This window comes from Periplaneta americana, chromosome 8 (genome assembly GCF_040183065.1).
Source record: "Periplaneta americana isolate PAMFEO1 chromosome 8, P.americana_PAMFEO1_priV1, whole genome shotgun sequence".
In the NCBI taxonomy this organism is placed as follows: Eukaryota; Metazoa; Arthropoda; class Insecta; order Blattodea; family Blattidae; genus Periplaneta; species Periplaneta americana.
The window spans coordinates 142,479,699-142,494,784 of record NC_091124.1 but is presented as its reverse complement, the minus strand read 5'-3'; the positions used below and the strand labels follow the sequence as shown (position 1 = coordinate 142,494,784).

General features: G+C 34.4%; 1 protein-coding gene across 7 annotated transcripts in view; it reads right to left on the bottom strand.

Moving 5' to 3' along the window:
- Positions 1 to 15,086, bottom strand: part of LOC138705117 (CD2 antigen cytoplasmic tail-binding protein 2 homolog) — a 204,877-nt gene that overhangs the window by 145,489 nt on the left and 44,302 nt on the right. For 6 of the 7 annotated variants that reach the window (XR_011333622.1, XM_069833767.1, XM_069833770.1 and 3 more), the window contains 2 exons: positions 12,404 to 12,582; positions 1,114 to 1,324 (listed from right to left, as the gene is read on the bottom strand). Coding sequence is in view for 6 of the 7 variants with exons in the window: in XM_069833767.1 (XP_069689868.1) it covers positions 1,114 to 1,324; positions 12,404 to 12,582 (390 nt within the window). In the remaining variant the exon portion in view is untranslated. Of the gene's footprint in view, positions 1 to 1,113; positions 1,325 to 12,403; positions 12,583 to 12,667; positions 14,276 to 15,086 lie in introns of those variants that run through there. The other variant, XM_069833768.1, reaches the window with a different exon arrangement.

Genomic DNA, 15,086 nt, shown 5'->3' with positions numbered 1-15,086 from the left:
CAGTGCAGACCCTCAAAACATTTCTTCAACAATAGCTCCTTGAAAAGCATACATTAACAGCTGATCTCTCTATGAGTAAATGCTGCAAACTTTAGGGAAACAAAACAGTACCTATTACCTAGCCAAGATAACTTAGATTCAATGTCCAAAAACTTGTAAAATATTTGGCCTTTTGAAAATAAAACATTAGATCATATTAATCTACTAATTATCAACATAATGTGTGAGAGGTCCGGGAGAAAAGTATACTTCACAAATTATTGAACCATTTACAAAACACCTCCCAACATAAAGATGTGGTAAATAAGTACAGTAGTGGCAAAAAAAAACCGGACCGACCCTTGTAGCTGATTTCAGAGCCTTGTTCACTCCAGAGCACGATAGACTGGTAACTAAGACTTTCGTGGTTCGAATCCTGCCTTGGAAGGAAACTTTTTTTTGTTCCTTATTCAAATTTATTCCCAATACTTTTCGATTGCAGCGATATTTTACTACTTAATTAACTTATTATTCCCAGAACATGAATTTTTACCAGCAATCGAAAAGTATTGGGAATAAATTTGAATAAGGAACAAAAAAAAAAGTTTCCTTCCGAGGCAGGATTTGAACCACGAAAGTCTTAGTTACCAGTCTATCGTGCTCTGGAGTGAACAAGACTCTGAAATCAGCTACAAGGGTAGGTCCGGTTTTTTTTGCCACTACTGTGCATAAGCAAGACAATGTTATTGTTAATACTACAGTACATTATTATTATTATTATTATTATTATTATTATTATTATTATTATAGTACAAGGCATTGTGATTTTACCCTCTTTGGTGATAACTGGTATTAGTTGTCAATACTGAAGAGACAGTCAAATCAGCAATTTAAGAACTGCTCTTAAATGATCCTCACTATGATATATGCTATTTTTTTTTAATTAGTGCCTCTAAACGTTTCAGACAGATCTTAAATACTGACACATATAAAAATTCTAATGGCTTACAGGAGTTGAACAAAAGAAAACACACGCACACTCACATGTGCATGTATGTACACACGAACACACTCCATCACTATCACTCTACTATTATTATAAATTTGAATGCCTGACTATGGGATTATAAATACCTTCGCTCTCTTTGTGTGCACTTCTGGATGTATCATCAACTCTATTTCCATTTTCTTCTCCTGTACCAGCACTAGATACTCCTTCCTTTTTCTTTTCAAGTCTTCCTTTTTCCTTTTCATCAAAGTCTTCAGCATACATATCCAATGCATCATCATAATTTATTGCTGATCTACTCTCTTTCTTGACATTTTTACGTTCTGAATCCTCAATCTGAAATGAACATAAATACAATAAATAATAATTACAAGTTACCAAAATTCTAAAAATAATAAAAGAAATATGTTTTATTTAACGACACACTCAACTGCCGAGGTTATATAAGGACCGTTGGTGTGTCAGAATTTTGTCCCACAACAGTTCTTTTACATGCCAATAAATCTACTGACATGAGCCTGTCACATTTAAGCAACCTCAGGCACAGAAAACCAGCACTCTACCGACTACATCACCAGGCTAACTCTTAAAATAATTAAAAAATGTATTTTCAACTAAAGTTTTTCCAAATATCCATTCCTTTTATGTAATATAATGTTTTATTTTAATTGACAGAGTTAAGGACATTCAGCCTTCTCTTCTACTCAATCAGTATGATATAAAATTAGTATATTGCTTAAAGTGTGCTTAAATGCGACAGGCTCATGTCAGTAGATTTACTGGCATGTAAAAGAACACCTGCGGGACAAAATTCCAGCACACCAGCGATGCTGATATAACCTCGGCAGTTGCGAGCATCGTTAAATAAAACATAACATTTAACATTTATAATATAATATAATAGCTACATAATACATCATTAATGTAATACAATAAATACAGTTTCTTTTGTCATTCCAAAATACCAATACAATAATTATGTAATAATAATAATAATAATAATAATAATAATAATAATCATTATTAAGCCTACAATATAATGAAATGATTAAACTCAATCATGATTACAATTATAACTTCAATTTGACTATGTTCGTAAGAAATTGCTTAGCCTATTCTTGGAAGTAGTTATTGTCTGGTAGTCCCTAATATTCTGAGTAGAGAATTCCATTGACGAGGGACTGAGACAATAGAAGAGGATGAATAGTAATAATAAAAATAATAATGGTTTTATTTAACCTGGCAGAGTTAAGGCCATAGAGCCTTCTCTAACATTGAACTCAACATTCTATGACGAGAAATTGCTAGGACTGGCTCTCCTGTGACTTGTGGTAGTGACTAGACTACCAAAAGGGCTCGGATTTCTATTTCTAAAAACTCTGGAAATATGTATGCACTTAGGCCATAAAAGCACTAAAATATAGCAAAAAAATTGGAAATATGACGCAAAACAAGTTATTGGCTATTTTACAAAACTGTTTTCGTGAATATTAACTCCTTGTACTGGCCATAGCAGACTGTTCAGCCTATAAATATAGCAGGGCAAAAGAAGGGTGAAAAATATCCAACGTCTGTCCTCTGCATGACAGCTATGTTAACAGGGTCACTGAATGTTATGGCAACAGTATAGTTAGAACCTCTTAAGTGTCACATGTTTGGGAGGGTGAAGAGGATGAAGGTGAGACCGATCAGCAACAATTTGACCATAATCCTAACATTCTTTTGTCCTCTGTATTTTGACAATTTACTGCTGGCGAATCCAGTTATCTTCAAACTTCATTTAACCACAAAATATTTCTAAAGAAAATAAATCTAAATAAATAGCCAAACGTAAACAAAATCTCTTGCCATTATTGACAAAAAACATGTTTGGAGAACTGTTAAGACTGTTGTAATGTAACTAAAAATATGCTTTTCTACCATTTTTGATCAAATATGACTTAATGCTAAAATATGGTAAAATATGGATTTTTATAAACAATAAACAATGATTTTTGGAGGAACTAAAAAATTCTGAACGGAAACTCAAAACACAATCTGGCTTCTTCCAGGATATTTATAAATTACAAAGTAAATACAATGTACAAACAACTGATAATATAGAAAAGCTTCTACTCTCAGTACAGCCACTTTCTCAGCCTGAAATTAAATGTGAAAATGATCTGATACAATACATCACTGTAAAATGTGACGTCGACCAATCAGTATTAAAATCATTAGCTATTGAAACCATATGTACAAGATATCCAATATCTGAATGGCTTCATATTTATACAGATGAATCTCTGCTTGATAAACATAGTAATGCTGGAGCAGTGACATTTTTAGCTTTTACATATCTCTTGGAACACTGTCCACTCATTATGATGGTGAATTAGAAGCCCTGAAACAGCTTTTTCATCACATACATAAATTTAACAAAGTGGTTATACTTAGTGATTATAAATCTGAACTCCAAGGACTAACATCAAGTCCTCCAGGAAACAGACTCGTAAGAGAAATTCTTTCTGCTCTTAAAATGCTACAAGGGCTCGTAAAGAGGTAGTTTTTCAATGGATACCCTCACACTGTGGAATAGTAGGTAATGAAAAAGCTGACTTCCTGGCCAAAAAAGGAACAAACATCAGACAAACTCAAAATAATACAATCTCTTTTCAAGCCTCAAAAGTCAGGATCAAACACATAGTTCAGTCCTTTTGTAAACAGGAATTCCTGAAGAAAAGCGAAGGCAAACCTTGGAACATTCTGCTAGAGCTAGACAGTAATAACATCCCAGATTTACCACGAAAAAAAGGCTGTTGCTATATTTTGTTTAACAACTGGACATGATTGTCTCGCCTCTCATCTACATCGAATTAATATCTACCAGCATCCACAGTACACCCTCTGTAGAAATCAGAACTCCATCATGGATAAAGAACATTTGCTACAATTCCCAGCAATAAAGAAATTAGATGCTGATTTACCATCACAGCTCACCAAATACTATTGGGACGCCCGCAGGAGAATGGAAGAAATCTAAGATCCTTAGTATTGGCCAACAACAACAACATAATCAATAAACACTGTGACATGTTTAAAAAAAGCTGGAAATATGTTTAATTTAACTTAAGCTTATAAAATGAGACTGGGATAAAAATATGACTTGTCACAGAAATCCAATCCCTATTCATAAATACTAAGCACTGAGTTATGCATATAGCTTGGAATTATTATGGGTGAGAGGTACGACATTTCAGAATATTCTTTTCAGGAGGTGTGAGATGAATCTGATGTTTCATTCCCAAACAACTAGAGCACAGACTTTCCAATCCAGGCAATCTAAGTAAAATTTGTAATGAGCAATGATGATGATGTATCAAGTTTTTCCAGAATATTCCTTTTTCCTGTGCTGTCATTCCACCACTGCTTCATAATTCACACAGTCATCCAGAAATCAATGGAAATCGATTACATTGTACCTATAATTTTTCCAGGAGACCAATGCCATGAGATTTTTGTGATAAATGATCTATGGAAGAAATCCCTGATAGCTAGCACTACTTGAGTTGTCAGTTATGGTACATTGAGAAACACAAAGTGAACCTACTTTACTCTACACAGATTAAAGCCTCCTTCACACAGCGACAGTTCTCTCATGACAGTTGCTATAGTCCACTCTCATGATGGGAAGTGTTTATACGAGACTCAGAATGAGACCATACTATCATAAGAAAATGTTAGAAGTGGGAATGGTTGAAGCCATGGCCAGAATTGTTAAATTAAGGGAATCATCAAGACCCAAAAAAAAAATAAAATAAAATAAAATAAATAAATAAATAAATAAATAAATAAATAAATAAATAAATAAATAAATAAATAAATAAATAAATAAATAAATAAATAAATTTTTATTTTTTACATTTTATGACAGTATGGTTCATTCTGCTTAATATGGTATTTGGTTTATGAAAATATTCGAATATTTAATATTTTAAATGTTTTTTAAAAAATATTAGTGTATTTATGTTTCAGAGAAAAAAATTTATCACTTTTCACAAAAAAATTATTATCTCAGGAACTAAAATTGTCTTAGAAGGCTGTGGTTCGGCTTGTTTTGTAGTAAAATTAATGCTTCATAAAGTCTGTGTTTTAAGATCTTGTCCATTCTGATTTGCTAAAAAAATGTTGTTGTCTAGTGCCTTGCATCTGGCAATGAAGCCATTAGCAGTATTAGCTAAAAAAATGTTTGAGAGGAAGAACTCAGAATACTAATGAATCATTCAATAACGTTGTTGGGTATCGAGTCCCAAAAATGGGTTTGTTGATATAATCGTCACCTGAATGCAAGAACTAGGTAACTTGATTCTTCCTATTTTGAGATAATGCCTATTTACTTACATATTGCACTAAGGAATATGTCTCGTTTTCTTTTACTTATTTGTTACAGTGGAAAATAGATGTCGCTGGTATCGTTTGATCGGTTACCTAGTTCTTGGATTACATTCTGTGCGATTTTTGCTATGCTATGATAACTAAAAAACGCAAATTTCGAGTTACCTAGTTCTTACATTCAGGTGACGATATCATCGTTGGAACTTGGTGTACTAGATGCTATACTCACATTTAATGATGAATACACTGCAAGAATACAGGCGTTCAGGGATCGGTATTCAAATAGGATACAATACCTCAAAAAACATGGCGGATGAGATAGATGTAACAAACACAACCTAGGAGGCAAGATCCAAGAGAAGGGGGGCAGTATTAGGTGAGCAGGATAGGAAGAAGACAAGGACCACCAACCAGAAGGGTTTTAAAACATTTTTTCTGTAATAGGTGAATTTTTATAGAAATTTTTACTTGAAACATGATTTACTTAAAACTACATTTTTCAACATAAATGACCTGTTTTCTCAGAAACTACTAGGTCTATCTGCATGAAATTTTTACGATACATTTCAGGTAACAGTGTGATGATATGGAATTCCTTTGATTGAGTTTTCTGTAATAGTTTATTAAAAAAATAATAATAATAAAAATAAATAAAATGTCTAATTCTTGTTTTTAATTTTAGAAGTTTATAAAAAAAAATATTGTTTTTCTATTAGATATTTTATCATCAAAACGAATCAGTGCACTCAGAAGGAATGCATAAAAATCCTGTAAAATATCACATTTCTATACCTAGTATGTTCTGTGATAACGGGTCATTAATATTGCTGTTTTAACATTAGTAAGATAGGGCTTGACGACTCCCTTTAATAAAAGTGAAAAAATAAATATAAGAAACAGAAAATAAAAGTGTGGGTTAGGAAGTGGATAGGGAGAAGTGAAAAGTGTGCTTGATGCTTTCAGCACTCTTATGTTAGAGGTGACAAATGAAGATTCAAAATCGTTTTGCAATTTCGTTGAAAATATTCAGTTCATAGTAATTTACAGCAGAAAATTGTATTATACACCATATTAGTGTGGTGTATAATTTAATACATTATTAATTATTAGTAAAAGTTCTTGTATAGTATTGTGGAATATAAAGTTACAACTCTACTGTTGTAAGTATGGAGTAATAAAGTACAAATGTACAAGAAATCTTTGTAACTAATAACTGTTACAGCTCAATACACTTGTAATGTATTAGACCATACTTTTGTAGAATAGGGTCCATGTTGGATGCTAGCCGAAAGCTGGCCTCTTCATTGCACTTTTGGTCGTCCAAGGTCTCGCTTCCCACAAGGATTGTAGTGAAATAGCCTCTGAGGCAGCCTGTTATTGGGCGTCCGTGATACATGTTCATACCCGTTGTTTCTGTATGTTGATATGGTATCAGTGATGCAGTTATGTTTAATTCATTACTGTTGTCGACATTCCATTTGTGATCATTAGGCCTGTGACATTGGAGCATGTTTACAGTGAAAGGAAGCCAATTCACTACAGGATATACACGGATTAAGCAAGTGTATGTGTGTATGGAGACGACACAACCGCCGTGGTACAGTTCATTCAAGTATGATACAAACTGTCGTGAAGTGTAGTGTGCTCCGCAGTATGGCTCAGAAGGAAAGAAACACGTCTTGGAAACTAGAATATTTAGTTTCACAATATGGTGCAGATGTATTTTGCATTCTAAATAGCAATCTGTATTGTAAACTTTGCAATGTCAGCATTACGTCTGCTAAAAACAAGGAATATAATGTTCAAAGGCACATAAGTACAATGAAACACAAACGGCTGGAACAGTAAATGTGCAGAAGGACCGTATATTAAATTCAACATTTTATGAAGACATGTGTAAAGCATTTATACCTGCCGACAAACCATTTAACAAACTCGCAAATACGGCATTCCGCGAGTTTTTACAGAAATACACTAGAAGAGAAATTCCACATCAGACTACGTTACTGAAGTAATATGTCGAGAAAATTTACAACACATGCATTACTGAGATCAGGTGTAAACTAACAAACCAACACATATGGTGTCAATTGATGAGACGACGGATGCTGTTGGGCGGCATGTAGTTTATGTGATTGTTGGGGGCCTGGATCCAGAAGGCCCTGCTGGATCATACCTACTGTCGTGTGATGTGATAAATGCTGTGAACAATTGAGGCACACAGTTCCAAAACCCTCTAAATCCACTTTTTCACCAAAATTATTTTTTATCTCTTTATAGTAAGAATTAATGCACTCTATTGACCTATATATCAATAATGTTCAAAAGAGCTCTACATATAGTGAAAAAATTCATTTGAAAAATAGTTACTATTCCAATATCCTCTAAATCCAATCTCTTACTTACTTACTTACTTACAAATGGCTTTTAAGGAACCCGAAGGTTCATTGCCGCCCTCACATAAGCCCGCCATCGGTCCCTATCCTGTGCAAGATTAATCCAGTCTCTATCATCATATCCCACCTCCCTCAAATCCATTTTAATATTATCCTCCCATCTACGTCTCGGCCTCCCTAAAGGTCTTTTTCCCTCCGGTCTCCCAACTAACACTCTATATGCATTACTGGATTCGCCCATACGTGCTACATGCCCTGCCCATCTCAAACATCTGGATTTAATGTTCCTAATTATGTCAGGTGAAGAATACAATGCGTGCAGTTCTGCATTGTGTAACTTTCTTCATTCTCCTGTAACTTCATCCCTCTTAGCCCCAAATATTTTCCTAAGCACCTTATTCTCAAACACCCTTAACCTATATTCCTCTCTCAGAGTGAGAGTCCAAGTTTCACAACCATACAGAAAAACCAGTAATATAACTGTTTTATAAATTCTAACTTTCAGATTTTTGGGCAGCAGACTGGATGATAAGAGCTTCTTAACCGAATAATAACACGCATTTCCCATATTTATTCTGCGTTTAATTTCCTCCCGAGTGTCATTTATATTTGTTACTGTTGCTCCAAGATATTTGAATTTTTCCACCTCTTCGAAGGATAAATCTCCAATTTTTATATTTCCATTTCGTACAATATTCTGGTCACGAGACATAATCATATACTTTGTCTTTTCGTGATTTATTTTCGAACCGATCGCTTTACTTGCTTCAAGTAAAATTTCCGTGTTTTCCCTAATCGTTTGTGTATTTTCTCCTAACATATTCACGTCATCCGCATAGACAAGAAGCTGATGTATCCCGTTCAATTCCAAACCCTCTCTGTTATCCTGAACTTTCCTAATGGCATATTCTAAAGCGAAGTTAAAAAGTAAAGGTGATAGTAATCCAATCTCTACTTTTCCAAAATCCTCTAAATACCATGCGACTTTTCCAATATTCTCTATAACCAGTATTTATTTTTTGCATATTCTAGTAGTGTAGGCCTACTGATTGTGAGATCTGGCACTTGGTATGCCTTATCATGTTTTCCCGCAGGTAGAGTCTTTGGTAGATTAGAAAAAGAATAAGGAAAATAAATACGATCACTGATTCTTCTGAATACATCAGAATTTATGTAGAAGAAGGAACTGTTAAGAAGCTAGTATATGATGTTCCTGTCAACAGCTGGAAGGAAAGGAGTGACACAGGTGCTGAAAGCATTTTCAACTTAGCCCCTTCTAAGAGAATTTTCTTCAAAAAGGGAAGTCAGGTGTATTAGTGAGAGGAGAATGCCACTATCGTAACGATTTTGGAGTTTACCGAAGTCTTTTGAAACGAGGAGAAGCGATCCATGACTTGCAGTTGCAAAGAAAACAGTTTGGGGTGGCAGTAATAAAGGAGAAAATTCAAGATATTGATAAACTTTTTTCAAAATATTTCGGTCCTTTGTGGAAAACAAACAACGATCTGGAATTTTATGCCCATCTCATCAATGAAAATGGAGAGCAAGCAGAGGAAGCAGAAGAAGACGAAGGAAACATTTTGGTTACCTAAATCTGTGCTTCATTGGCTGGTCACGATAATATCTTTGAAAAATATTGGAGTGAAAGAGGTCAAATGACTTTACTGTCAAAAGCCTGGCATTAGAAAACAACAACAACAACAACATTTTGGTCACCTGAAGCTGTAGGAGTAAATGTCAATTTATAAAATGATGGTTCAAAGTAAACCCTGGACTGAGTTCTATTTTTTATTGCTGGAATTCCATTATGATATTTGTGATTATTGCATACATCTGGAGATATTTTTGGTCGATGAAAGTGACGACCTGAAGCTGTAGGAGCAAAGTGTATTTGTAAGGAGATTGTTCAAAGTAAATCCTGGACTGAATTCTATGTTCTTTATTGCTGGGATTCCATTGTGATATGTGTGATTGTTGCATACATTTGAAGATATTTTTCTCTTGGAATTCAGCTCAACAGTGTTCTATTAAGAGTTGAGTAATGATTACTTTCGTATGTATTCGAGCACGTAGCCCACCATATCCAAATTTGTAGCATGATTATAGGTTATTTTCTTTATTTTATTGGGTTATTTTACGACGCTGTATCAACATCTAGTTTATTTAGCGTCTGAATGAAATGAAGGTGATAATGCCGGTGAGTCCGGAGTCCAGCACCGAAAGTTACCCAGCATTTGCTCGTATTGGGTTGAGGGAAAACCCCGGAAAAAACCTCAACCAGGTAACTTGCCCGTACCGGGATTCGAAGCCGGGCCACCTGGTTTCGCGGCCAGACGTGCTGACCGTTACTCCACAGGTGTGGACTATAGATTGTTTCTTGAGTAATTCTTTATCTTCAATCTGCATTCTTATTTACGTGAACAGTATAATAATCAATAATATCCTTGTAAAGCTTCTATAAAAAAATATGTTAGCTGAAATCTACTAAGGAAGAGACGAGTGAAGTGCTTTGTGTGGAGTGTGCCATTGTATATTTGCCGGCCTGGATGGCTCAAGCAGTAGGGGCACGGCATGTCTCTATCACTTGGTGGGTTCGAGTCCCGCCTTGGGCATGGGTGTTGTGTACGTACTAGTTTAAGAAAGCGGAAAACAGAGAAAGAGAAACGAAAAAGGGGAGAAAGAAAAAATGGATAAAGGGGAAAAAAACAAAGTAGAGTAAATTTCTACAAAAAAAAAAGAAAAAAAAAGAAAAATATGGGGGCAGAAACATGGACATTACGACGAAATGAAGAGAAACAAATAAAAGCATTTGAAATGTGGATATGGAGAAGAATGGAGCATGTGAAGCGGACAGACAGAATAAGAAACGAAGCTGTGTTGGAAAGAGTGGATGAAGAAAGAATGATGCTGAAACTGATCAGAAAGAGAAAAAAGGAATTTTTTGGGTCACTGACTGAGAAGAAACTGTCTACTTAAGGATGCCATGGAAGGAATAGTGAACGGGAGAAAAGTTCAGGGCAGGAGAAGATATCAGATGATAGACGACATTATGATATACCGATGATATTGCGGAGACCAAGAGGAAGGCAGAAAATAGGAACGATTGGAGAATGCTGGGTTTGCAGTGAAAGATCTGCGCATGGGCAGAACATTTATGATTGAATGAGTTGAAATCTTTGTTTTCATAGGCTTCATCTCGTGTCTAAAACTTGACATATTTAAAGTTCCTTTCCAATATCCGCTAAATACATTTATTCCTTTCCAATATCCTCTAAATAAAGATTGAGTTCCAAAACCCACTAAATACAAAAAAGAACATTAATTTTTGGCAATATGGTTTATAATATTTATATGAAAAATTATATTGATGTTTTCTACTTTCAAGTTAAGTTCACTAGAAAAAAAAATCAGTCATTTCAAAATAAAAACAAAAGCAGTAAAAGTTTTTTTCGTTTCCTGAAAAATTTGCTCAAATCGATTTAGAGGGTTTTGGAACTGCACTCCTCAACTACAATATGTAGGGTTTTTCAACATGCAATGCAATTATTATGGCCATCAGGTATAGAGCATGACAAGGTACTTCTGATTGTTACCGATGCAGCATCCAATATGTTAAAGGCAGTAAACATACAGAAAGATGGTATGCATCACATGTCTCGCCCAAACAGCAGAGGAGGTTAGACGCCATTCAGAGAGATGTATGTATTATTCTCTTCTGCAGACTGTACAGTACAGAGTGCTGCGTACTCTGTGTACCTATATCCTGGAGTGAGTTGGCTTTCTTTCACTGTACACATGCTCCAATGTCACAGGCCTAGTGATCATATAAAATATATCCGACCAAAGGTCTTAGGACTTCTCATTTCTGCACTTCTATTCTTTGAAGTTGTCAGAATGTTAAGGTTCATGTTTCTGAGCTATATTACAAAGTTGGAATTGCCATGACTTTATAACATTTCGAAATGTCTCTGGTAGACTTTTTTATTATGTCTTACTAATAAAAACTCTTATACAGACATTTAACTGTCTTATACTTACACAATGAATAACTCATTCATAATTCGTATGTAAATTCCAATAATCACTACATATGTCATGTATAACAGTACAACTGTTACATAGCTATGTCATAGTTTCGTCATTACTTCATTACAAAATGTGATAGAATAATAAAATTGTGGTTCTCTATTGCATCCGATTCTGAGCGTTAGTGTGCCACGCTAAGTATCGACAGTACAACTGGACCTGGTCGATTACCACATTATATTTTGGTCAAAGAGTATAGCTACAGCAATATTATTCTAATTCTTCTGTGCTCCTTGGTTTGTTCTTCTGTGGTTACAAGGCAACCATCATCGTAAAATGACAATCTATACAAACAGCTGTTAGAGGGGTGCCCATTTTTTTTATCTCTGTACAACACTCAAACAAGGGATTTCTGTATATAACTACTGCAAAGCAATTCCCATGTATAATTACAGGCTGTTTATACATCCATAGCTTATGCATGGTTTATTAGTAATGTTTTCTGTCCCAACTCTACTTAAGTCTCCTATAAAAACTATATATGGTTTATTAGTAAGACCATATATCTCTGAAATTTATGTAAGAAAGCCATTCTAGATATTTATCTAAATGAACTTACCAACTTCGATATATGTTCATAGCTTTCCTGGTAAATATCCATGTTACCAGTTTCAGTAAGGAGACGATTAGCCAGTTCTGTCAAATCCGTTAGTTGCTGTTGGTTTCCCTGTTGACCATCATCTTGTCCAGCTTTCTTTTGCCACCATCGCTCTGATGCTGACATAGTTTTGTTGCCTCCTGAGGAAGTAATAGTTCTAATTTTTATTTTGCATTAAAAAATTTAAAAGACCATAAATTAGTGAAGAATAATAAACAGAGCTACCTCTGATTGAAGTTCTGGCTGATATGTACATCTATTATCAGGCAGTAGGTACATCACTTGATGATATGTATCAGAGGAAGATTAATTGTTTGTATACATCTGAAGTCTGATTAGTGTAATATGTAACTAGTCAGCGATGTATGCAATTATCTCCTGGCCTAGATGCCTCATGAGTGATGCTTTATGGTGTCACTTATGAGCAGGGAAAGGATTTATATGTAAATACATATTTACTTATAAAGCTAATATAATTTATATTTTGCATTATCTTTATGTTTCACAATGTGTAGGGTTGAAAAATCCTACTTTTATTTTCCATATTTTTCCATATTTTAGAGTTTAGTACATATTTTCGTTAATTTCCATATATTTTCCATATTTCATATAAAACAGTCCATATTATATTAGGTTTAACAATAAAACAAAACAAAATTCCATTAACTTTTAAAAATACATTTCAACAATAGAGATTTAAACACATGTTCAGTAATCCCTTTAACATCAGAGTTATTTGAAAATTAGCAGTCCTATCAACAATGGGAAAGTAAGTTACAAAACTGTATTAATTTAATTTAAAATTTTTAACAGACTTCAGTTGTGCAGCTCAACAGTTAAATGCCAGTCAGAGTACACATAGGTTCAGTTTTGTAAATCATACTATAAAGACGGTAAATATGCCAAAAGTACGTCATTCAGTCAATTTAAAATCAAAACTAACAAGTTACATTTCAGAATTTAAAGAAGATGGTTTATCAACTGACAATAAAATATTATTTTGTAATTTGTGTCAGTGTGCAGTATCATCTACACAAAAGTTCCTGGTGCAACAACACATTACAACTAGTAAACATCAGGCCAACAAACAACTAAATTCCAAGCAGAGACAATTGTTTTTAACACAACCAACAACATCGAATGTAAGATCTGAGTTTAACATCGACCTGTGCCGTTCTCTCATCTCTGCTGATATTCCTCTCTACAAACTAAAGAATAAGGTCTTCAGGGAATTCCTTGAAAAATATACTCAACATACAATCCCGGATGAGTCAACACTTAGGAAGACGTATGCTCCATCCATCTACGATGAGACAATACAGAAGATAAGAGATGAAATTAAAGATAGTTCAATTTGGGTTTCCATTGATGAGACTCCCGACAAAGAAGGTAGACTTGTTGGTAATGTAGTTATCGGTTTGTTAAGTGAACAATATTCTGAACGAATTCTTTTACATTGTGATGTTCTAGAAAAGTGCAATAACAAAACTATAGTTAAACTGTTCAACGAAGCTATGGGTATCCTGTGGCCAAAGGGTATTATGTACGATAATGTGTTATTCTTTATTAGCGATGCTGCCCCTTATATGGTCAAAGCTGGACAAGCATTATCTGTTGTATATCCTAAATTGACTCATTTTACTTGTGTGGCGCATGCATTTCATCGTGTGGCAGAAGTGGTCAGAGACAATTTCCCTAAAGTAGATTTGTTGATTTCATCAGTGAAAAAAGTATTTCTCAAAGCTCCCAGTAGAGTTAACGTGTTGAAAGAAATGTACCCTGAAATTCCATTGCCACCAAAGCCAATTTTAACTAGATGGGGTACATGGCTAGAAGCAGTTGAATATTATGCCGAACATATAGACTCTATTAACAATGTTCTCCTTGCATTGGACTCTGAAGATGCAGTCTCAATTGATACTGCGAAAACAGTTACCTGTGACATAAGTGTGAAGAATGACTTAGCTCACATTCAGCATACATTTTCATGCATCATAAAAACGCTCAAAAGTCTCCAAAATAGGCACCTTTCACTATCTGAAAGTTTTGAAATTATAAATAGTACTGTGGAACAACTGAATCGTGGTAGAGGTAAAGTTGCAGATGCAGTAAGAGCTAAGGTGGACACTGTACTTTCAAAAAACCCTGGATATGAAGAACTACAAAAGGTTGTTGCTGTGATGAGTGGTGAATCAACAGTGAAGATTAACTTGGACTTATCCCCAGCAGACATTGTGAAATTGAATTATGTACCAGTTACTTCTTGTGACGTCGAACGCTCTTTTAGTCAGTATAAATCTATCCTCAGAGACAATAGAAGAAGATTCACTTTTCAGCACTTGAAAGAAATGTTTGTAACCTATTGTTATGGTAACAGACAATAAAAATTGTGTTTTGTTGAAACTACATTGGAAGATAAGGTACGTCCATTATATTTTTTGTTTAGTGTGATTAAAATGTACCAATATTTAACGTACATAGTCATTTTTTTATAATTTTAAGTCCATATTTAATTCCATATTTTGGTAAAAATCCATATTTAATTCCATATTTTGGTAAAAATAACTACATATATATTTACATATTTCATATATTTTTAGTCCATATAAATCCGTTCCCTGCTTATGAGGTTCAGACCTGTCTT